The 24,984-nt window shown below is 37.7% G+C and overlaps 1 protein-coding gene across 3 annotated transcripts; it reads left to right on the plus strand.

The window, feature by feature from the left end:
- The first annotated feature begins 489 nt into the window (after positions 1 to 489).
- On the plus strand, positions 490 to 24,940 carry LRIF1 (ligand dependent nuclear receptor interacting factor 1). Of its 3 annotated transcripts, none has more exons than XM_010589563.3 (4): positions 490 to 833; positions 19,299 to 20,799; positions 22,219 to 22,491; positions 23,196 to 24,940. In XM_010589563.3, exons 1-4 carry the CDS (start codon positions 766 to 768, stop codon positions 23,631 to 23,633), a joined length of 2,280 nt encoding a protein of 759 aa, XP_010587865.1. In that variant the 5' UTR covers positions 490 to 765; the 3' UTR covers positions 23,634 to 24,940. The 3 variants fall into 3 exon arrangements, with proteins under 3 accessions (XP_010587865.1, XP_023403223.1, XP_010587866.1); XM_023547455.2 differs by having other exon boundaries at positions 491 to 833; positions 19,307 to 20,799; XM_010589564.3 differs by lacking the exon at positions 19,299 to 20,799 and having other exon boundaries at positions 499 to 833; positions 23,196 to 24,938.
- Positions 24,941 to 24,984: the final 44 nt, after the last annotated feature.

A 24,984-nucleotide genomic window follows, 5' to 3' on the forward strand; every position in this document is an offset into this window, starting at 1 on the left:
ACACCGCTGGCTAGAGGCAAGCGTCTAAAATTTCCTCACGCCATGGGAGCGTGGCGACTCCAAAAGACAGCCAGCTTCTTCTGAAGCACTGCAGGGAACGAAAAACTTACACCAGAGGCGAACACAAAGGCAGAAAATTTACGACTGACCCCGGAAACATTTTAATTCGCGTAGATGTCTGGAGAATTTTCTCTAGTGATTCGTCACTTGATCCGGAAAAAGAGGTAGCAAATGCCACTCGCGATTGGATTGTACCATAAAGGCGGGGCTTTGGCGAGCCAGTCACCTTGGCAACCGGATGTGACGATCCCGGAAGCCACCGGCTGAGGTTTGCTCCGACTAGCGGCTTCGGTGGGCGGGGCCGTCAAAGGTAGGTTGGCTCTGTCTTCACCCACTGACCCAGCCCATAGGAGTGACGCCATTGAGGCCACGCCTCCCGCTCTTCGTCCGGGTGGCTATGGGGCGATGTCGTAGGCTCTGGGGGCGGGGACTTCGGACCGACTCTCTCGGAGGTTAGGGTAGGGCAGGCGCCGTCACCAGCCTCTAGTCTTCCGGTGTATGGGTGGCTGCGCCGACTTCCTCCGAAGTCTGAGGATACGCCCTCTCGAGTGCCAGCTGTCGCCACCGTTTCAGCATCGAACCCCTCAGAGTTGCTCCGGGCAACTCTAGCCCAACACTCTCTCGCTCTGGTTCTCGCCCCCTTGAGAACTCGGCCCTACACAACCCCCTTTTCTGGTTGTGCTGTTCCCTCCCACCCCCTCTAAAATGTCCAATAATCTACAGAGGGTCTTCCTGAAACCCGCAGAGGAAAATAAAGGCAACGCCTCGCATTGGTAAGTACCGGTTTCGAATCTTCCTCCACACGCCCGCCCCTGGCCCCGTCTCTTAGCTGGATGTCGAGTCGCCCGTCGTTTCCTGTTCTGCAGTTCAGATGAGTTTGACCCGGCAGGTTGAGCCACTCAAGCGGGAAGTGCTCTTCACTTTGGCACTTAGGGAGTCGTTTGAGCGCGTTCCTCTTGGAAACGTAAAACCTCCTCAGAGCCTGACGCATTCATCCGCTGCCCTGGCTCCGGAGGAATCCAGCGTCTCAAGTTTCATGGGCCTACAGAGTAGAGCTCCACGGGAGAGAGAAACCAACATGGCCGACGCTCCTGTGTGAGCAAAACCTTCTGGAAGATTCTGGCGCATACGTAGGAAAATATATGCAGCAGTCTGCGCGTTTTAGCAAGTGCAGCCCTGATGGTTCTGGACCTTAAGTGAAAATAATCATAATTTAATAGAGTTAGGAAAAAAGTAAGGATATTATTTTTGTGTAATTGGTAATACTATATGAATTTAGAAATTGAAAAATTCCTTTAAAAAAAGGAAATAGAATTGAATGCTTTATTAAAAAATATTAGCTTTATATGAAGAGAGAGGAAAGTAAAAATAGAAATTCTTTTATAAAACCAATCCTTTGGAATAGCGTATTTGTAGCAGGTGTGATTAGAGTGCTATTTCTAGTTAGATGTCTATGTAGAGGAAATACATATTTGACATGGAGAGTCCAGTATTTCTTAGAAGGACATATTTATTTGTAAATTTAGAGAACATCAGTAATTTAGCAGCTTTTTAAAAGTTTGTATTTATCAAACAAATGAAATGGGAACAAGGTGTTACCTAAGGTAGAATATTTGAAGTTACATCTCCATGGTTAGTGGGTGATGGTAAATGGTGAGGAAAAGATAAGTTAATGAATCTTTTGCAGAAGGAAAATGTGAAGGGAAAAGTGTGGAAATTAAGATGCAAAATTCATGAAAGAGGATTTGTGTTTGAAGAAAATGGAAGCACCTGGGTTTAATTCTGGGTTTGCCCATTACTGTTCGCAAGTCCATGGGCAAAGTATTTCATACTTCTGTGTCTCGGTTGCTAGTCTATAAATAATAGCACCAAGAATTAGTTTAAGGATTGAAAATGAATATACGTAAAATACTTAGTATAGGAAAACAATAGGACACTGTGTTGTTATCACCTTATAAGAATAGAACTTTACTTTTGTACAAATTTTAACGCAGGAGGTAGACTTAATTACATGTAGATAACAAAATCTAATTGTAGTAAATATATAATTGTGATTTTTTAAAAGCATGCACGATATTGTAAAGGGAAATGATCACTAATGGTGGTGAGCTAAGGAGTCTTTGAGCCCTGGTGGTGCAATCGTTAAGCGCTCAGCTGCTAACCCAAAAGGTGGCAGTTGGGACCCGCACAGTGGCTCCTGGGGAGAGAAGATCCAGAGATCTGCTTCCTTAAAGATGACAGTCTAGAAAACCCTATGGGGCGGTTCTACTTTGTAACACGGAGTAGCTGTGAGTCAGAATTGACTCCACAGCACCCATCAATGATGGGTTCCTGGGTGGCACAAAGAGTTGAATGCTCCACTTCTAGCCTAAAGGTTGGTGGTCAAACCCACCCAGAGGCACATTGCAATACAGGCCTGATGATCAGCTTCTGAAAGGCCATAGCCTTGCAAACCCTATGGAGCAGTTCTACTTTGCACACATGGGGTCACCATGAGTCGGAATTGACACTATGGCAAGTGACAACAACAGTGGTGAGCTAAGACAATGTTGAAGAACCATCAAGAAAAAAGCATTGTATGTGGAATCATAAAAAATTCTCGCTTTTTTAATTTTGTGGTAGAATTTGGAGGTAGGCAGCAGAAATAGTATCCTGTACAAATACGCAAAAGTAGAATTACTTTTTAATGATTGTTTAATATTTTCTACCATATTTTAATACCTGGATACTAGATGAAATCTGACTTACCCTAATTGTATGTTTTTACAGTGCATTCTTTTTCTATATCAGAAATACAATAGAGTAAGAACTTTATATTTTTATTTATTGTTTACTTTAACTCTCTTAACCAGTTTCTAATTCTTTTGACTGTCTATATTTGGGGTTTTAAAAAGTGTTATAACTCGTTATATTTTGGTTACATTTGTATTTTCCAGTTCATTAACTCATAAATTTATACATTATTGCTTTAAAAGTCTTTGAATGCATTTATTTTTCCTTACTGCCTTCAAATCACTGAGGTTTTACATCACCTGTTTGGGACATTTACAAGATACTTTTCTGAAGATATTGGACATATATTTTGGTTACTGAGTGCATATTTGATTCCATTCTATTTTGTAACAATCTACATGGTATACAGATATAATTTTGTAAGTAGTATGTTTAATGTTAGCTCCTCAGTTTATGGGAAACTTAGTTTTTTTTTCTTATTTTTCAAGTAATATTTTTGATGGTAATAAGTTGCTTATCATGAACTTAAAAATGACTGTATCTGTAGATATTTGAGTTATTGCTTTCCACTGGTAAAAAATTTTCAAAACTGATATAAAATGTTTATTGTTTAAAGTGTCTCTAATTTATCCGGACCTAAAATGTAAAATCTAAATTTAAGCTTATAGCACAAAGGAAAAATCTGGAAGATATTCGTGATAGTATACATTTCGTTTATCTGAATTTGGACCTTATTATCAAATAACAAAACAGGAATTATAATGGTATAGTTGAAAGAAGATAAGCTTTGGAGTTATAGAGATCTGGGTTCATATTTTAATTCCACCTCTTAGTAGTTGTGTATTTCAGAAATTCAGTTAAAAACATTCATTGAGTGCCTACTATGTGATAGGCTATGATAGCTGGGGAGGCTGCACTAAAGAATAAGACTGATCCATGCCCATGAAAACTTTACAGTTTACAGGGATGGGGAGGGAGATGATGTAATAAATTTTATGATAACATTATGTGCAGGGTGCTATGAGGGCAGAGGAAGGTAGCTGTGGGAAAGATACCTGGAGCAGCTGAGTTGGGAAACATAAGCAGCTATCCAGTTAAAGATGAATACAAGGATATAGCAAGGCAGAGGGAACTGGTAAGTAAAGCACAGAGGCGTAAAATAGTATGATTTTTTTATTAGTAATTGCTTGATTCTAAACTACAAGTAGAATAACTAGATAGCTCTTGAGGGTGTGGTTTGTCCCACTAAAGAGATTGTTGATGGGTGCTGTTGAGTCGATTCAGACTCATAATTATCGTATAGGACAGAGTAAAACTGTCCCATAGGGCTTCCGAGGCTGTAGATCTTTACTGAAGCAGACTACCACATCTTTCTCCCATGGAGCTGCTGGAAGGTTTGAATCACTGATCTTTCAGTTAGTGGCTGAGCGCTTAACCACTGTGCCACCAGGCGTCTTGCTAAAGAGGTCTATTGGAGTTCCGCAGATTTTAAGAAAAGCTCTCGCGTGGTTAGTGCATTTTAGATAACTGATGGCAGTGTGGATTTGGGGGTGAGGGGCCAGGCATATAAGGATGCTATTTTTGTTGTTTTTTCATAGATTTTAAGGGCCTGAATTAGCTGATGCAGGATAGGGGCTGGATTCACAGATAACCCAAGCACTGGGATTCACAGATATAGAAGGGAAAAGAAGTAGACCTTGTTAGTGAATTGGCACTGAAAGATGAGGAACAGAGGTGTATAAGTTATGATGTCAGTTTTCTGGGTGGATATGGGTAAATTAACTGAGATGGGAACACACCAAAAAAGCAGTTAGGAAGATCATTTGAATCTGAAACTCAAGGCAGGATCAGAACTGAAAATAGAGTTACCAGCTTGTTGTGTGCCATGGAGTTGATTTCAACTCACAGCAACTCTATAGGACAGAGTAGAACTGCCCCCATAGGGTTTCCTAGGCTGTAAATCTACGGGAACAAGTGGTCTTTTCTCCCACAGAGTGGTGAGTTCAAACCACTGACCTTTTGGTTAGCAGCCGAGTACTTAACCATTGTGCCACCAGGGTTCCTCTACCAGCTTAGAGGTATCGTAATACAAGTTTTTGATAATACATCCTACGATAATAAGAATCAGGATATCACGTAATTGGCAGTTGGTGTGTATGCTCCCTGAACCGCTGGTTCTCAAATGGGGAGCTAAAAGTATTATGCTTAGCTGGGGGCCTAGTGTGGTTAGAAAGATTATGCTTCATTGTCAGTCAGTTCAGTTTATATTCAATTGTATACAATAGAAGTTTTATTATCTTAAATTTTGTGATTTGTATGAGTTTGTGTGTGGGCGTGTGTGTAAGGACGAGACACTATCCCATGTGTGTCAGAGTAGAACTGTGCTCCATAGGGTTTTCAATGTCTGATTTTTTGGAAGTAGATTGCCAGGCCTTTCTCCCAAGGCACCTCTGGGTGGATTCGAACCTCCCCTTTCAGTTAGCAGCCAAGAGCATTAACAATTAGCAGCTCAGGATTCAAAAAGGTTAAGTAAGTTTTCCAAATAAATCAACTAGTAATTGCAAGAGTGAGGATTAGAAGAAGCTTATCTTTCTAATATGTTCTTTTCTCTTTTAAAGTATTAAACAGCATTATTTTTCTGATGTAGTTTCCTTGCTCAAAAATCAGCTTCATATTGATGATTTTTCTTTTTAAATGACCAAACCAGAGCATGGGATGCAGAATCTAGTTCTGACCTTAACTAGCAGGATATGATCTTTAATAGAATCTTTATAGGATCTTAGTTATTTAGTCTCTTAAATGGAACGTTCTTTTAGTTCTGAAAAAAATGTACGTTGATTGAAGAAGTATGATTTCACCTTCATTTATCGCTTCTTTAGCACTCTGCATTTCAGTTTAATTTTTAGAGTTCATTCCATATTGTTGCAGGAAGTCATAGATTTTTTTTAAAAAATAGCTGGTGGAATTCAATTCAGTTCATGTTTGTTGAGTGTCTGCGGTGTGCCAGTTGCTTCATTAAATGTAGAGGAAATAGATATGAATAGGATAGCCTACCCTTAAGGAACTCATGGTATGGTAGAGTATGTGAATTTCTACTAATGCGTTTACCTGGAAAAAGCTGTATTTTTCTTCACTTTTTAGAGGGGAAATCAAGAAGGAGAAGAGAGGAAAATCTAATGATGGAATTTTTGAGAATAGTTTGTGCAATATTCACAATTTTTTTTTTTCAGTAGAGCAGAGATGTAGAGGCTCATATAATGAAGTAAAGGCAGCTGAGTGTCACAGCTACTAGCTAAAAAATTGGCAGTTCTAACCCACCCAGAGGTGACTCACAAGACAAGACAGGCAGTCTGCTTCTGAAAGAGCATAACCTTGAAAACCCTATGGAGCAGTTCTACCCTGCATACACAGGGTCATCACGAATTGGAATCAACTTGATGGAAACTAACAACAATAATGAAGTATGTTAAGTGTTATCAGCAGTGTGTGTCATTTCTTTAAATACCATGTCAATTAAAATGTTACTAAAGATTTAATAAGTGTGCTTGCCCCTAAACAGATAATTACAAAGGTATGTGTTCTGCTTTGTTGGAGCTTCTAATCTTTTACTTACAGATGAAATATATAAATAAACTAAATGAGCATTAAGAAAGACAAGAGAAACAGAAGTTTATGTAGTGGAAACCGGGATAGGGAAAAGCTTCAGGATGGAGGGGTAATTAGGTAGCAGTGTCAGTTGTAGCAGAGAGCCACCTAGGGGATGAGATAAAGACAGATTTAATTGCGAGGACATATATTTGGTTATCTTTGAAACGAGATTTTAGTAGAATAATGGGAAAGAAAATAGACTGCTGAAGGGAGTGGGCTTCAAGAAACCTTTCTGGCATATCAGTGCCTAACATTTTTTTTCTTACCATCATCTATCAACTTGCTGTCTCTGAAAACTTGTCACCTACCTCTCAGTCTTCTCTCCAATCCTGCATAACTTCAACATCTATATTGATAACATATTTGCCACCCTGGTCTTTCAGTACAAAGATCTTTTTCTCCAGTGATCTTATTCTCCATTCTCTCTTAGCCATCTACTTGGACCTTGTTGTTAGGTGCCATTGAGTCGGTTCCGACTCATACAGACCATATATGCAACAGAACAAAACACTACCTGGTCTTGTGCTTCCCTCACCGTTGTTACGTTTGAGCCCATTATGGCAGCTGCTATGTCAGTCCATCTCATCGAGGGTCTTCCTCTTTTTCTCTGACCCTCTACTTTACCAAATATGATGTTGCTCTGCAGGGACTGGTCCCTCCTGATAACATGTCCAAAGTACTTGAGATGAAGTCTTGCCATCCGTGCTTCTATGGAGCATTCTGACTGTACTTCTTCCTATACAGATTTGTTCATTCTTCTGGCAGTCTATGGTATATTCAGTGTTCTTCGCCAACACCATAATTCAAAGGCATCAATTCTTCAGTCGTCCTTATTCATTGTCCAGCTTTTGCATGCTTATGAGGTGAATGAAAATACTATGGCTTGGGTTCGGCACACCTTAATCCTCAAGGTGGTACCTTTCCTTTTTAACCCTTTAAAGAGTTCTTTTGCAGCAGATTTGCCCGATGCAATATGTCATTTGAGTTCTTGACTGCTGCTTCCGTGGGCACTGATGGTGGATCCAAGTAAAAGAAAATCCTTGAGAACTTCAGTCATTTCTCCATTTATCATGATGTTGCTTATTGGTCCAATTGTGACTTTTTGTTTTATGTTGAGGTGCAATCCATACTGAAGGCTGTGGTCTTTAATCTTCATCAGTAAGTGCTTCAGGTCTTCTTTACTCTCAGCAAGCAAGGTTGTGTCATCTGTATATCGCAGGTTGTTAATGAGTCTTTCTTCAGTCCTGATGCCATGTTGTTCTTCATATATAGTCCAGTTTCTCAGATTATTTGCTCAGCGTACAGATTGAATAAGTATGGTGAAAGGACACAACCCTGATGCATACCTTTCCTGATTTTAAAGCATGCAGTATCCCCTTGTTCTGTTTGAAAAACTGTACCTTGGTCTGTGTACAGGTTCTGCATGTGCACATTTACCTTATTTTTACACAAATAACATGTTCCTTCTGTGTTTGTTTGCCAACCTCTCCCTTCCCCACAAGATATTTTCATAAGCGCCGCTATGCTAATTTTTTTACATGTTGCTATAAAAGACAGCATAGCAGGCTTATGAACATACTTTGAGAGGGGAGGTAGCTATTGGCAGACAAATGTAGAAGGCACTTGCTATTTGTGTAAAAATAGGGTAAGTGCAAGGATGGATTATCCAATAAGTGAGGTAAACATGTGCTTAGGGCATAAATAAAATGGGCACCAGTTGTCCAAAGCAAAGACCTATAAATGCCAAGCAGACAGGACACAAGTTAAAGCAAGCACTGAAGTTGAAGGGAACTGGCAGGGCACCAAATGAAATTGATACCATTTTAAAATTTTGTGTATGATAACAGTTACATTCTCTTTTTCATTTCGGGCTAATGGGGTATATAACCTCACATTCAGTTCTCTTTTGTCAACCACATAGGAACATGTTAGTGGCAGTATAATCACGTCACTTGTGGCATATCTGGTCCTGCACAAAGCAAGCTGAAATGCGTCTTCATATGGAGCATGCCCTTGTATTTTTATTGTGCTCTTTGCGATCACTCTTTTCGCTGTTGGGCATCAGCAGTAGTTCAGTGAACTGTGAAGATGCAGCACCAGAGGACAGAAAGTGAGTGCTCAAGTTTTTAAGTGGTATTTCAAGATGAAAAACACTTGAGATCTGCCAAGGGGTTGCCAACAAACATTGTATGACAAACGAATGAAATTATTTCTGATTGGTTTTTAAGTACTGTTGGCTGCCTCAGACCTGAAGAATAAAATTACATGTTCCAAATCAACTTTTTTTACTTACTAATTTTCAAATATAAATTTTTGTGTTAACATCCAAATTCGAATGTATATTTTATTTTATAAATTTTACTTGTTTTAAAATTTTATTTATTTTCAGTTATTCAAATTTGTTTGCTGCAGTAGCATCAAATTTAAAAAGTGACAATTTTATGTCTGTATAAAAGGAAACAGCAACAACTAAGTGGAGTGCAAAAATAAAAGCTTGCAGAAGATAAAAAAAAAAGATGTGTGAATCCCTAAAGACAACTCCAGAAGTAACTTCCTTTTTAAAACATAGCGAATCAGAAGAGACTTCGTTGAATGCTCTAGCTTAATGGGTGCAAATCGTTGTGCTAGTACCGCTAGTGCTGAAATTACTAAGAGCAATATGAATATAACAGAATTTGTTCCCGAATTCTGCATCCAGTCCTTGCTATAGTAAAAAAAAAATTAATAATGCTGTAAAAAATGAAACTATTTCAGAATCTGAAGTTGTTGCATCTGCAGACTCCATAAATAACAGAATACAAACCCTGCTTTGTGGGATAATTATTCTTCTAATGATGTAAATTTATTGGATGAAAAGAGGGGACAAGTGATTGTTGACATCACAGTGAGCCAATTGTAAATTCATGTCAAAAACTTCTGGATGGTAAACAAACAAGGTTCTATAGACAGTATTTGTCTAGGGTGCAAAGCAAATGGCGAAAATTATAAGAGGGAATGGCTGCTGTCTTCTACATCAGTCAGCTCTGTGTATTGTTTTGTTTGTAAACTCTTTAGTTCTAAATCATTTAATTCTTAATTTGCTATGGATGGATTTAGTGATTGGTGCAACTCCAATATGATGGCTAAACATGAAAACAGTTTAATTCACAGAGATCTGTTGTCATATTTAAACTAAAGATGTGGTTTTGGTTTAATTCATAAACCGGGAACAGAAATTAATGAAGAATGTCAGTATTGGAAAGCCGTTTTGCGATGTTTGTTGCTGTCATTATAACAATACCTGAACATGGACTATCTTTTTGCGGGATAAATGAAATGTTTGGGTCCCCAAAATGGAGATTTGGGGTGTTTACTTGAACTTGTTGCTCAGTTTGATCCATTTTTATCAGGTCACATATCAAAGTATGGTAACACAGGAAAGGGCAACCCATCGTGTATGTCTAAAACAACTTGTTAAGAATTAATGTACTTAATAAGTGATAAAGTTGGATCAACTGTTTTCAGTGGAATAAGTATAGCTTGATATTTCAGTTTGTAGATTCCACTCTTGATCTTTCTCATGCAGATCATAAGTATTGTTTTAAGATATGTATCTCTAACAGATGGATAAACCTGTTGTGGGATTTATCACATTTACCAGCTTAGAAAAACATAACTTGTAAAGAAATTGCAAATCAAGCACTTCACTGTTTATGTGAAGTTTACAAAATTGATTTTTCTAAGTGCAGAGACCAGTCTATTCACAGTCCTGCCAATATGTCAGGGCATTATAACGGCATGCAGAAGAAAACTTAGAACGTAATATGTCATTTTCATAGCTTGTGCTGCACATTGACTTAGTCTTCTAGGATGTAGTGCAGTACCTTGTTTGGAAGTAGTTAATTTTTTTTTCTGCTGTTAGTTACTCTACACATTTTTTGCCATCCCTACTCACTGACTGGTAGTTCTTAAAACATATTTAGGCAATGATCGAGTATTAAAATGTCTTTCTAGTACACGTTGGAAAGCGCATGCTGTAGCAACGAGTGCAATCCTGGAATCCTAGAGTCAGATTCTAGATGCCATAGAAAATATTGCTAGACCAGACACAAAAAGGAGATAACCAAAATGGAAGCTGAAAACATCGCCAACAAAGTCTGAACGCTAGACTATGTATTTATATTGGTTATGTGGAATAATATATTGTAGCAGTTTCATCGAATGAGTCAAGCTCTCCAAGATTCAGAAGTAAATTTAAAGACACGCTCATATTTCTACTAGTCTTTAACAGGGTATATACATAAATTAAGGGAAGACTTTGAAAACAACAAAACAGTATTGCCAGGTACTGATTATCAAGCAGTTCGTTGTCACAGAAACATTAGAAAGAAACAAGTAAATGATGGAAGTGCTCCAGTAGTATTATTGAGTGCCAGAGATCAATTTCACATAACCACATACTACACCATCATTGACACACTTGAATCTTGCATGAAAAGAAGGGCGAAAGTGTATGAAGTTCTTTCAAATAGATTTTCCTTCTTAAACAATGTGGATATACCTGATGAAGAATGAATGAAGGCTTCCAGGAACACTTATCCCAATGACTTAAATACAAACCTTCATAGAGAAGTGCAACAATTTCATTATTAAATGAGAATTGAGTTTACAGATTTAAGAAAGACATTTTTTTCATGTAGGCATAATAGAAGGTAAAATACAATGTGTATTTCCCAATGTTGAAATTACACATATTCCTAACTTTAATGATCGCAAACTACAGAACAGAATGCTCATTTTCGTCCCTAAAGAGACTCACAGACCCTCAGTGTACAGCAGTGGTTCAAGGAAGATTCAATTCAGTATCCTTATTATGGGTATAGATATTGTTCAGCAGCTTAATTTTGATGAAATCATTGAAGAATTTGTAAGAGCAAAGAATAGAAATGTTTTTAATTATAACATGTCAGAGATGAAAGATTTATCTAAAAATAAATTATAGTAATTTGTTGTAATGTTTTCTGATGATTAAATTTTCTTTTATGACATCTTTTTATTTATGACAGCTATTTTTTATTACAAAACAAGCATCAAAATTGAAGTGTGAGCCATTTAAAGCAAAATTGGTGAAAGTCAGTTTTTCATTGTGGGAGATCAATAGAATTTTACATCAATCATTGAAACAAGCTCACTGATGTATTTTCTTGTAGAATATATGGAATATCCCTTTTGTAGAGAATGTAGTATATAGTAAAAATCCTAATACCCCCATCCATAAAAAATTTTATAATCCAGTTCATCTCATTCCGTTAAAATGGCATACGCCGCCTTTTCGGTCGTGGAGTTGATTCCAACTCATAGTGACCCTATAGGACAGAGTAGAACTGCCCCATTGGGTTTCCAGGGAGCGGCTGGTGGATTCTAACTGCTGACCTTTGGTTAGCACAGCTGAGCTCTTAACCGCTGCACCACCAAAAAGAAGTTAAATTGTGGATAGCTAAGGCACACACATTTGTATGCGTGCGTGTGTGTGTATATATATATATAAACACGTAACCCGTTTTAATGTGTGATTAAGCGGCGGGGGAGGGGCGCCATAGATCATCAGTGTTTAGGGGCCTCACATGCCTTAATTCTGCCCTGGGTACGTATTCTGGAATTCCCATTCTGTACAGTGTTATCCATAATCTATTATCAGCATAGTCAAACGCCTTTGTGTAGTCAGTAAAACATAGGTAAACATCTTTCTGGTGTTACCTGCTTTTAGCCAAGATCCATCTAACGTCAGCAGTGATGTCCTTCATTCCACGTCCTCTTCTGAACCTGGCTTCAATTTCTGGCAGTTTCCTGACAGTGTACTGTTGCAACCATTTTTGAATTATCTTCAGCATACTTTCACTGGCATGTGTTATTAATGATACTGTTCGTTAATTTCCACCATTCCATTGGATCACCTTTCTTTGGAATGGCACAAATATGGATCTCTTCCAGTTGATCGGCCAGGTAGCTCTCTTCCAAATATCTTGGCATAGACTAGCAAGCAACTCCAGCATTAAATCCATTTGTAGAAACATCTTAATTGATATTCTGTCAATTCCTGGAGCCTTATGTTTTGCTAATGTCTTCAGTGCAGCATGGGCTTCTTTCAGTACCATCCGTTCTTGATCATATGCTACCTCCTGAAAGGGTTGAACGTCGACCAGTTCTTTTTGGTAGAGTGACTCTGTGTCTTCCTTCCATCTTTTTTTGAAGCTTCCTGTGTCCAACATTACAACACTTTGTCTTCTTGAGTTGCCCCTTGATACCTTCTGTTGAGCTGTTCTACGTGATCATTTCTTCTTTCATTTTAGCTACTCTACATTCAAGAAAAAGTTTCAGTGTCTCTTCTGACATCCATTTTGGTCTTTTCTTTCTTTTTAATGACCTTTTGCTTTTTTCATGTATGATATCCTTGATGTCATCCCACAACTCGTCTGGTCTTTGATCATTAGTGTTCAGTGTGTCAGATCTCTTCTTGAGATGGTCTCTAAATTCAGGTGGGATATATTCAAGGTCATACTTCTGCCCTTGTGGACTTGTTTTAATTTCCTTCAGCTTCAACTTGACCTTGAGTATAAACAATTGATTGTTCCACTGTTGGCCCCTGTCCTTGTTCTGACTGATGATGCTGAGCTGCTTCTTCATCTCTTTCCACAGATGTAGTTGATTGGATTCTTGTGTATTCCACCTGGCAAGGTCCACGGTATAGTAGCCATTTTTGTTGAAAAAAGGTTATTTCAATGAATAAGTCATTGGTCTTGCAAAATTCTATCATGTGATCTCCTGCATTGTTTCTGCTACCAAGGTCATGTTTTCCAGCTACGTATCTTCTTTGTTTCCAGTTTTCACATTCCAATCACCAGTAATTTTCAATGCATTTTGATTGCATGTTTGATCAGTTTCAGACTGCAGAAGTTAGTAAAAATCTTCCATTTCTTCATCTTTGGCATTAGTATTGGTGTGTAAATTTGAATAATATATTAACTGTTCTTGCTTGTAGGCGTATGAATATTATCCTATCACTGACAGCATTATATTTCAGGATATATCTTGAAATGTTCTTTTTTTTAAGTTGTTTTGCGACATTGGTCGCCAACCCTGTGACATGTCAGCACTTGCCCTTTCTCGACCTTGGGTTCCGCATTACTAGCTTTCCTGTTCCCTCCTGCCTTCTCGTTCTTACCCTTGAGCTGGTGTGTCCATTTAGTCTGGTTTTGTTTTATGGGCCTGATTAATCTTAGGCTAAAGCGTGAACCTCAGGAGTGACTTCATCACTGAGTTATAGGAGTGTCCAGGGGCCGTGCTCTTGGGGTTTCTCCAGTCTCTGTCAGACCAGTAATTCTGGTCTTTTTTTGTGAGTTAGAACTTATTACATTTTTTTCCAGCTCTGTCCAGGACCCTCTATTATGATACCTGTCAGAGCAGTTGGTGGTGGTAGCTGGGCACTATCTAGTTGTGCTGGGCTCTTTCTGGTGGAGGCTGGGGTTAGTTGTGGCCCATTAGTCCTAATCTTTCCCCTGTATCTTTGGTTTTCTTCTTTCTCCCTCGCTCCAGATGGGGCGAGAGCAGTGGAGTATCTTAGATGGCCACTCACAAGCTTTTAAGACCCCAGATGCTACTCACCAAAATAGATTGAAATGTTCTTTTTGATGATGAATGTGTCGCCATTGCTCTTGAATTTGTCATCCTCTGTATAGCAGACTATGTGATTGTCTGATTCAACAGGGCCGATACCAGTCCATTTCAGCTCACTAATGCCTAGGATGTTGATCTTCAAGCATTCCATTTTATTTTTGACAACTTCCAGTTTTCTTGATTCATACCTTGTACATTCCATATTCCTATTATTAATGGATGTTTTCAGCTGTTTATTCTCATTTTGAGTAGTGCCTCATCAGCAAATGAAGGTTCCAAAAGCTTTACTCCATCCGCGTCATTAAGGTCAACTCTATTTTGAGGAGGCAGCTCTTCGCCAGTCATATTCTGAGTGCCTTCCAACCTTGATGGGTTCATCTTCCGGCACTATATTAGGCAATATTCCACTGCTATCCATAAGGTTTTAACTGGCCACTTTTTTCAGAAGTAAATCACCGTGTCCTTCTTCCAGTCTATCTTAGTCCGGAAGCTCTGCTGAAGCATATTCTCCATGGGTGACCCTGCTGGTATTTGAAATACTGGTGGCGTAGCGTCCAGCATCATAGCAACACCAAGCCACCAGAGTACAACAAACTGACAGACAAGTGGTGAACTTGTTATTGGATGAAATTGCTGCATCCTGCTTCCCAAACACCACTTCCTGTACTTCTAACTTAAGTATTCCCACCATGACTGTTCTTTTAACTTTACCTAGCCTTCCAGTGCAATAATCTCTTTATTTTCTCCCTATACTTTGGCCCTTAATGTGTTAACTGTTTCCCTCCCATCTAGCCTAGATTGTTTGATCATTTTAATAACTTTTGTCAACAACCTAAACTCCTTTGCTCCTCTTTGATTTTTGTTTCACCCTTCTGAAGCCACCCAAACCCTGGAAGAATTCAACTATCTGCTTTCTCTTTGCCTATACCTAGTGAGACAAAATCTCACAAGAGCATAGATTGGCATCACTATTTCCTGTTTTCCTTGATATTAACACTGCTTTGCAGCCCTATTATTTTCTGTGGCTGCCTTATTCTTTCACAAAGACTATTTCAAATCTTCTTGCTTCTCCTCAGATCTCTCCCTTGTTTTTGCTGTTATTCTTAGCAGATGATGTCATGTCCTTTTTCACAGAGAAAATAAAAGCCATTCTATCAGAATTGCCATAACCTTCTGACACCAAAGCTATACACCTACATGTAAATGCACCCATCCTCTGCAATTCCAATGGAAGGATATTTCTCCAGCCATCTTTAAAGTCCATTCCCTCCACCTATCTTCTAGATTTTACTTGGATCCGCAGTCAACGCCCATGGAAGCAGCAGCCAAGAAATCAAATGACGGATTGGGCAAATCTGCAAAAGACCTCTTTAAAGTGTTGAAAAGGCAAAGATGTCATTTTGAGGACTAAGCCATGATATTTGACCTAAGCCATGATATTTCCAGTTGCCTTGTATTCATGGGAAAGCTGGACAATGAATAAGGAAGACTGAAAAAGAATGCCTTTGAATTATGGCGTTGGCGAAGAAATTCAATATACCATCCACTGCTAGAAGAATGAACAAGTCTATCTTGGAAGAAGTATAGCCAGAGTGCTCCTTAGAAGGGAGGATGGCAGGACTTTGTCTTACGTACTTTGGACATCTTATCAGGAGGGACGGGTCCCTGCAGAAGGACATCATGCTTGGTGTAAGGAGGAAGGTCAGTGAAAAAGAGGAAGACCCTCAACGAGATGGATTGACACCGTGGCTGCAACAGTGGGCTCAAAAATAGCAATGATTGTGAGGCTGGCACAGGACTGGGCAGTGTTTCATTCTGTTCTACGTAGGGTCGCTGTCAGAACCAACTCAATGCCACCTAATTACAACATCTTGTAGATTGCATTTCCTTCCTCCTCCTCAGACCTTACACTGCTGATTATCCCTCTCTTTTTAATTCTCAGTCTCTTCCTCTTGACTAATTCACATAAGCATTTTTATATGATGTGGCTCATCTAACCTTAAAAAGAATAAGAAAGATATATTCTGAGACTCCATTTTTTTCTCCAACTCATTGCTAGTCTTTCTCTTCCTTTTTACAGTCAGAGTTCGTAAGAGAGCTATCTGTATATAACTGAACAATTGAAATGTTTTAGGCAGAGAAGTGACATTAGACCAGTTCTAGTGTGCTGAATGAATTGAAAGGGAGAGGATGTGATAGAAGCAAAGAAGACCGGTTACAAACCTGCTGTAGTAGTCTAAGCCAGAGGTATGTTTACTTGAACTAGAGTGATAACTTTATTTGGAAAGAGTTTAACAGGTCAAGGGAAATTTAAGAGAGAATAGCAATAGTATTTTGTGATGGATCGATAAATGTAGAGGACAAGAAAACAGGAATTACCTGCTCTAACTCAGGTATCTAAGATAGAATGGTCGTGCCATTTATTTACCAAAGAAGAAAACACTGGAGGAGAAGGAAATGAGGGGAGGGGAACAAAGATCTTCTGGTCCTTTGAGTTTTAGGTGTCTTTGAGATTCTGAATGGAGATACCAAGAGGAAAGTTGAGTATGTAAGCCTGAATCTCAAAGGAGGTACAGATATAAATACTGGGATTGTCGACATATAAGTGGTAATTGAAGCCATGCAAATGAAAGAAATAATCTGGGGAAAGAATACAGAGTAGGAAGAGAAGAGCTTGGCCCAAGCTTTGGTGAACTCCAGCATTCAGAGGTTGATTCAAGCATGATGAGTTAGCAAAGAAGACTGAGGAGTCACTATAGATAAAGGTAGAACAATAAAACCCAGTGCCGTCGAGTCGATTCTGACTCATAGCAACCCTATAGGACAGAGTAGAACTGCCCCATAGAGTTTCCAGGGAGCACCTGGCGGATTCGAACTGCTGAACCTTTGGTTAGCAGCCGTAGTACTTGTAGGACAATGCCATATTTTGGAAGCTTTGGGAAGAGACTACTTTAAGAAGAAAAACAAGCATTTTATATTCATGCAAATATATCATTTAAGTCATTTAGTTATTTGCCTATTGACATGTCCATGTGTTCACTAGTTTGAATTATTTTAGGCGTTGTGGGTTGATCTAGCTTGGGGACTGGCAAACTTTTCCTCTAAAGGGCCAGATAGTAAATATTTTAGGCTTTGTGGGTCACCTAATCTCTGCAGCAGCTACTCAGCTATGCCATTGTAGCGTGAAAGCAGCCATAGGTAATAAAAAAAATGAACTTGTGTTCCTATAAAACTTCATGGCAATGAAATTTGATTTTTCATATAATTTTTATGTCACAAAATTTTATTCTTTTGATTTTTTATCCAATAATTTAAAATGTAAGAACCATCCTGAGCTTGTGGGTTGCACAAAAACAGGCAAAGAGCCAGATTTGGCCCACCAACTGTAGTTCAGTTTTCCCAGACTGAGCCTGGTGCCTGACCATATAACTCAGTACATTTTTGCTTAATGAATTAATGCTAACTAAGTTCTGCCCCCAGTTCATGTGTGCTTTTTTTGGTGGTGGAGGAGTAGTGAAGGTGTATTTTCACTCTTCAAGCCTGGAGAGCAAGAATTCATACTTTTCTTTGGGTTCATGCTTCTGTGTAGAGATTAACTTAGTTTATTAAAAGTCACTATAACATTTTAAAGTACTATCAAGTAGTCACAAGACTGATTTAAATTTTTATAGAGATATAATGATGTTATTTCTGTTTGCAGAAGGGTAAAACTGAGTTCCAGTACTTTCTAGGATGCATGTAATTTTTAGCATTGATTTTTATTAATTCATGAAGGTTTTAAAAACACCTTGTAGGTATTAAAACATATTTTTATACTGTAGAGAATGCAAATATTTTTTTTTTTTTGCCCTTAAATTTTTTGTCTTCATTTGATTTTAGTTATATAAGACCATTACTGGGCCTATAAGCTGATGGACGCGACACTGGGGTTACTCAGAGTTTAACATAAGAGACAGATTAAGCTGTTGCAACCTGTGATATGTACCAAAGGAGATTAACAGGTGTAATATAGATTAATTATAAAGGAGGGCAGGGGTTGTTAAGGTGGTTCGAGAATGTACCTCTTGGAATGTATCATTTATACTGAGAATTGAGCCATGGAAGAGTTGTGTGGGGAAGGAGTATCTAGCTAGAGAAATAGCATGTGTAATGGCCCCGAGTCCCATGAGACCTTGGTATTTCCCAGGAACCAAAAGGAGTTGTAGCATAAATAGTCTGCATTCAAGTAATCCCCAAATAATTCATTTTACAAAAACAGGGATTAGTATATATTGGCTTTTCTTAAAAGCGGACAATTTGTACTAAGAAGTAGCTTGTAAGTGTGAAGATCAAAATTGGCTAGGTAAAAAATATTTTATTGATTTCCAGTCTCCTCTACATTCATTGAAAACCAACCGTTCATCTGAATTGTGGTGCTTTATATGTATGTATTGATAGGCAGTTGGAATTAATGTAAGTAATTGCCATGTGAGCACCATACCTCACGTGTGCCAAAACAATCAATAATGAAACAAGAAAATGGTTTCTACATGGGTAACTTAGTTTAGTTCACAGTACAAAAATACGGCACACTGAATATCACCGTAAGAGAGAGATCTTAAGCAAAAGTATGGCTGACAGTATAATTGTAATTATCAGTGGGAAGAAGACAGAACAGATTAGGGACAGAAAAAAAAAAAAAAGAGGAGCCAGGGAAATAGAATATAAACCTGTTGCCGTTGAGTAGATTGACTCATAGCAACCCTGTGAGACAAGAGTAGAACTGCCCCCATAGGGAGAGTAAGTATAAAAAAAAAAAAAAAAAAAGAATAAGTGGAGGTTAAATTAGAATTCAAGGAAAAGGAGAACAGAAGAATGCTAATAGTTTAAGAGGAGCCTATTGTAGTAGCCGTAACTTTTTACAAGGTAAAATCTTAGAAAAGTCTACTTTTAGTTTTAGGAATAAATGTTAATATCTCATTCCCATTGCCTAATCATGTCATAAGATCTAAATCAAAGCTGACTGTGTCTTTGATTATCTCTTCTATTTCAAAAAATCTTTGCTTTACAGTATTTTGCTTTGAAAACTCAGAATGAGAAGTTATATACTTTATTATATTTTGTTAGAAGTTTTTATATTTACAATAATATTTGCAAGTTTTTTTTAAATAAAATGTATATACCATGTAGTATGTTGTTTTATTTACTCATAATGTTCTTTTAAGTGTTTCAGGCTGCATATACCAAGTAGTTCAGACGATTGGCTCGGATGGAAAAAATCTTCTGCAATTACTTCCAATTCCTAATTCCTCTGGAAATCTTATACCACTAGTTCAATCTTCAGTCATGTCTGATGCTTTGAAAGGGAACACAGGAAGCCCAGTTCATGTTACTTTTCAGACTCAGATTTCCAGCTCTTCCACAAGTACTTCAGTTCAATTGCCTGTTTTTCAGCCAGCCAATTCTACAAACTATTTTCTTTCAAGAACAGTAGATACATCAGAAAAAGTTAGAGTTACTTCTGTGGGAACTGAAAATTTTACCTCATCAGTTTCTAAAGTTCAGAGTCATGGTGTGAAAATTGATGGACTCACCATGCAAACATTTGCTGTTCCTCCTTCCTCAACACAAAATGATTCATCTTATATTTTAGTAAATACTCAGAGTCTTCCAATGACTGTCAAGTCTCCAGTGTTGCCTTCTGGGCATCATTTACAGATTCCAGCCCATGCTGAAGTGAAATCTGTACCAGCGTCATCGTTGCCTCCTTCAGTTCAGCAAAAGATTCTTGCAGCTGCAGCCACAAGTACTTCAGGAACAGTGGAGGCCTCCCAGATACCTACTGTTATTTATGTATCTCCTGTAAAAACAGTGAAAAATGTAGTTACCAAGAACTTTCAAAACATTTACCCAAAACCTGTTACAGAAGTAGCAAATCCAGTGATACTAAGTACCACACAAATTCCAGTGAATGTTGCTACAGAGGCAAAAAGTGGCCAGCATTCTCAAGCTGCTCCAGTGAAATGGATTTTTCAAGAAACCCTCCAGCCTTGTACTCCATCACTTGTTCCTGTTAAGTCTTCAAATAATGTGGCTTCAAAGATTTTAAAAACATTTGTAGATAGGAAAAATTTGGGAGACAACACTGTAAATATGCCACCATTGAGTACCATCAGTGCTAGTGGGACGCAATCCAAAAGTATACCTATTAAAGATAATGCTTTGGTTATGTTCAATGGGAAAGTCTATCTGTTGGCTAAAAAGGGGTCGGATGTTTTGCCGTCACAAATTGACCAACAGAATTCTGTTTCTCCTGATACTCCACCAAGAAAAGACACATCACAGATAGTGAGTTCAAGTCCAGTCACAGACATATCCAGAGAGGTTGTAAACATTGTCTTGGCAAAAAGTAAATCTTCCCAGATGGAGACAAAATCACTTTCAAATATCCAACTTGCTTCCATGGCCAGTCTAACGTCAGAGAAGAATAAAAAGGTGGAGCAACCATCTCTTTCTACCCTAAACCCACATAATATGAACCAATCCATTAACTACTTAAAACCATGTAAGACTTCATTCACAAACCCAGTCTTTCCAGATGGATTTAGTACAGGAGAAAATACCCCCAGAAAAGGAAATATCCAGAGCATAGAGAAAATAAGTTCCTCTATTGATGCAAGAGCTGTTACTTCACAGCAGGGTGTTTTCAGAGACCAAGAACCAAAGGTAATTTTGCCATGTTAGGGTATTCTTTTTATATATCTATATAGAAACATTTTCTTTCTTAATTCTCAAAGTTATCATCTGAGATATCTCTTTCTTCCCTGCCACATCCCATCACATCACACACATACCACATACACATAAACACACATGAATGCTTAATTGAGTAAAAGCTTTCATCTGAGGAAATGTTTGAGAAAGTGTATAATTAGGTTTCAGCAATATCTTTCTCTTCAATCATTTGTAATGCCAGATCTTTTAAAACAAAAAGTAATAGAGCAACCAGGTTTAGAAGAGTTGAGGAAGGATAGTATATATTTAAAGCTTAGTAAAATTGTATGTGTGTATATGTATATGTATGCATACATTTAAAAAAAAAAAAGTTGCCATTGAGTAGATTCTGACTCATGGTGACCCAGTGTGTGTCAGAGTAGAACTGTACTCCATAGGGTTTTCAACGGCTTCCCGGTCCCCGTCCCTGTCCCTGTCCCCCCTTCCCCCCTGAAAGTAGATTGCTAGGCCTTTTTCTCAAGGCACCTACTCAAACCTCCAACCTTTTGGTTAGCAGCCTAGTGTGTTGACCGTTTATACCACCTAGGGACTCTGTACATACATACATATACATGTATATTTAATACTAGTTTTAGTATATAAAGAGATCAGCGTTAGGCGTACAGGAGAGCTGTCTTTTTTTTCTCTTTGGGGAGGAGGGAAGATATTCAGTGATTTTTTTTTTTTTTTTTTTTTTAGGTGGAAAGGTTGAGACAGGGCTAGTTAAATCAGTGCCTTTCAGTCATTTTGTGGAAATAAGATTTTATCAGCATCTTTTTTTTTTTTCCTTCTTCTAAGGAGCGTTTCCTTCGCTTTGTTCTCTCTGACTTCTCATTCCAATTACCCAACATACCCACATAATTACCTTTCTGTTCTACTTAAGGTATACGTGCCTGCGTTCACTAAGTATTTTCCTTGCTTATGTAGTAGTCTGTTTAATAATGTCAGCATTTCTTCCCTTCTGTAAAAAATTTGTTGAACTTGAGAGATGCAAGGAGGTAACTCCTAATTGCTATGTATAAGATTGATTTAAGGCATAAGACTTCAAGAAGACTGTGATTTCTAAACAATGTCATACAGATTATTTTTAACTTGTCATTATTTTGTATTCTCATTTTAGTTGTTTGAGAATTGACCACCTGTTACTTTTATGGTACAGGAAATGAAAATAAGTGAGAAGTTACAGAGGAACATTTTATGTTTTCAGTGTTAAATTTAATTTTTGGAGTGTAGACAGTAAGGCAATCCAATCATGTAGTATTCTAAGATGTTTTATTTTATGTGAGATGGGGTATTCATTTAGTTGCTGATCTAATAAAATAGTTCGAGTAATTTGCAGTCTTGTTTGTGTGTTTTCTTCCTTAATTCCAGATCCAGAATGAAATGGCATCAACGTTAAAAAAAGATACTCAAGAAAGAAATGATATGAAGGATACTCAAGAAGTGGGTAATAAGGCACTATGTCTGAAGAATGATGCTGAATTTAAAAAGATATTTGGGCTCACTAAAGATTTGAGAGTGTGCCTTACTCGAATTCCTGACCATTTGAACTCTGGAAAAAGTTTTGATGCCTTTACCAGTTTGGTGAAGGGTGATACTTACAAAAAGACAGAGGTGATGGTGAAGAAGGCAGAGAGAAAACAGGTAATTTTACAGTGCCCTTTGTAGGTACTACAAAGTGATTTTCTTGATTGTATTTTTTTTTCTAGTTTTGTTCATTAATATGAATGATGGTTGTCACCAAATTTGCAAATATATGTATTATACCAACTTTCTAGTTATCTTTAAGGATTTTCTAAAGGAAATAAGCATAGGGAAAATAAAAGCATTTAGATGTTCATTGCAGTGTTACTTATAATGCAGACATTTTAAGCAACCTACATGGTCAATAATGATGAAAAGAAATGCCCTTACAACTTTACCTACCATCGTCCTACTTATGAATATATCATTATTATACTGTTTAATATTCTGAACATCAGAGAGCAATCAGTTGTTAGTTCATCAATGAAAATTCTCCTTATGTGATTCCTGCCTTGGCGAGGAAAAGAAAAAAAATGGGTTGTATTTCTCAGACTTTATATTTTGGTGTAGGTCAGTACTACTTCTAACACTTGACTTTAGCAAGAAAATGTTAAGCAATTTAATCTCAGTGACTGTCAGTAAAATATTGCTATTCATATTGGTAAGCATTGCTTTTCTGCGTTAGTTGGCCCAAATAAAATTTTTCTTTGTTGAATTTAATTGCTAAATATTTGTATCTACACTTTTTTAAATTTGGGAGCATACTATATATGTGGCAATAACATTTTGTTTTTCTTTTGGAATCCTACTCAACATTGCAACAGGGTGTTGATAAAAAAAGAAAACCAAAAACTGTTAAGAAGATGGATTATGCAAAAAAGAGAAAAACCGAGAGTGCTTGTAACACAGGTGTAAATGGAGAAACCAGTGTCACCAGTTCCCAACTCCGAAGCAGTATTTTACCGACTTCGGAGGTGTCACAACGTAACAGTCTCACAAGCCACAAGAAAAGCAGAGAAGAAAAGAGAACTGATATAGAACATTATATTCATGATAACCAGGAGAAAGGCACACTGAGTTCAAATGCAAGTTTTGAACAAAGTCATTCCTTTAATAAAAATTATACCGAGGATGTTTTTCCCATGACACCACCAGAGTTAGAAGAAACCATTCGAGATGAGAAAATAAGAAGACTTAAGCAGGTGCTGAGAGAGAAGGAAGCAGCTCTTGAAGAAATACGTAAGAAGATGCACCAAAAATAATAAAATATAGCTAAGCTTAAAGACTTCATTGAAATACCTGGTTTTTTCCATATACTTTTGTACTAAGTTAATTATAGATACATCCTGAAAATGTTTTTGAATATGCAGTTTGTTTTTCATCAGTGAATTATAAAATTTTATGTAAGGGATACAGAAAAGATTGATTGACATATGACTCCTGTGAATAATCTACATGGGATATCTGACTTAGATACATTTTTTGGAAGGAAAAAAATTTGTATTTTTCAATTATTTTAATTAGAATTCTCCAATTTGAATATTTTTGCAGGGTTTTTGTTATTGTTGTTTGTATCTTTAATAGTTAAATTGCTCAGGTGTTAACTCCAACAATACATAATTATTGTATATTATTGACTTTCTGTAATCCTGGAGAGGAAACCAGCTCTAAACTTTGCCAATGGGCTTGTATATGTACTTACTTGGTCTCTTTCCCATAAAATGATGATAGCTTCTACTGACTATGTGTTATAATGTTTTTTAAATTTCATGAAAGAAAATGTATTACAGCAGCATTATTTAAATATTTCAAATGTTTCTGAAGAATGAAGAATGTTTTTTAACTTACAAAGCAGTTTCATATAATCCAAAACAGATTTCAGAATTCAGGCTATATGATGTATTGTTTTCTTAAAGTGATGTTATTATTCCTAGGCAAATACATCTCTCTCTTTTGTTGAATATGTACACACTTTATGTGGAGTAAATGAAAAATAGATCTGCCAAGGCACAACAATTGCTGTCTGTTCAGCTGGAGAAACAGAAGAAGGAGAGTCAGGAATAGGAAGAGCCTGTCGAATGTGTGGCTAATTGCCTCTGTGAACAACTGCCTCCTTTGCCAGGAAACCAGAAGAACTAGATGGTGCCTGGCTACCACTACTGAACATTTTGATCAAAGTTTCCGTAGATGAATCCTGATCAAAAAGGGGGAAATGCAGAACAAAATTTCAGATTCTCATGGACTGTAGACTTTCTTGAGCCATGGAGGGTGGAGGAATCCCCGAAACTATTGCCCTAAGATAATCTTTAAACCTTAAACCAAAAATCTCCCCCGAAGTCATCAGTTTGATCCCATATAGACCACAGTAACTTGGAAGATAGGAACCTTAGGGGGCAGGGAGTTTATGTGAAGAGGGAGGAACAACCCAGAAAAGGAGGGTGAGAATGGTTGCACGACTTGAATGTAATCAATGTCACTAAATTGTACATGTAGAAACTGTTGAATTGGTGTATGTTTTGCTGTGTATATTCTCAACAACAACGAAATAAAATTTAAGGGAAAAAAAAAGATCTGGACAATGGCCACATTTAGCACTTTAAAAAAAAAATGGTA

This window comes from Loxodonta africana, chromosome 3 (genome assembly GCF_030014295.1).
Source record: "Loxodonta africana isolate mLoxAfr1 chromosome 3, mLoxAfr1.hap2, whole genome shotgun sequence".
In the NCBI taxonomy this organism is placed as follows: domain Eukaryota; kingdom Metazoa; phylum Chordata; class Mammalia; order Proboscidea; family Elephantidae; genus Loxodonta; species Loxodonta africana.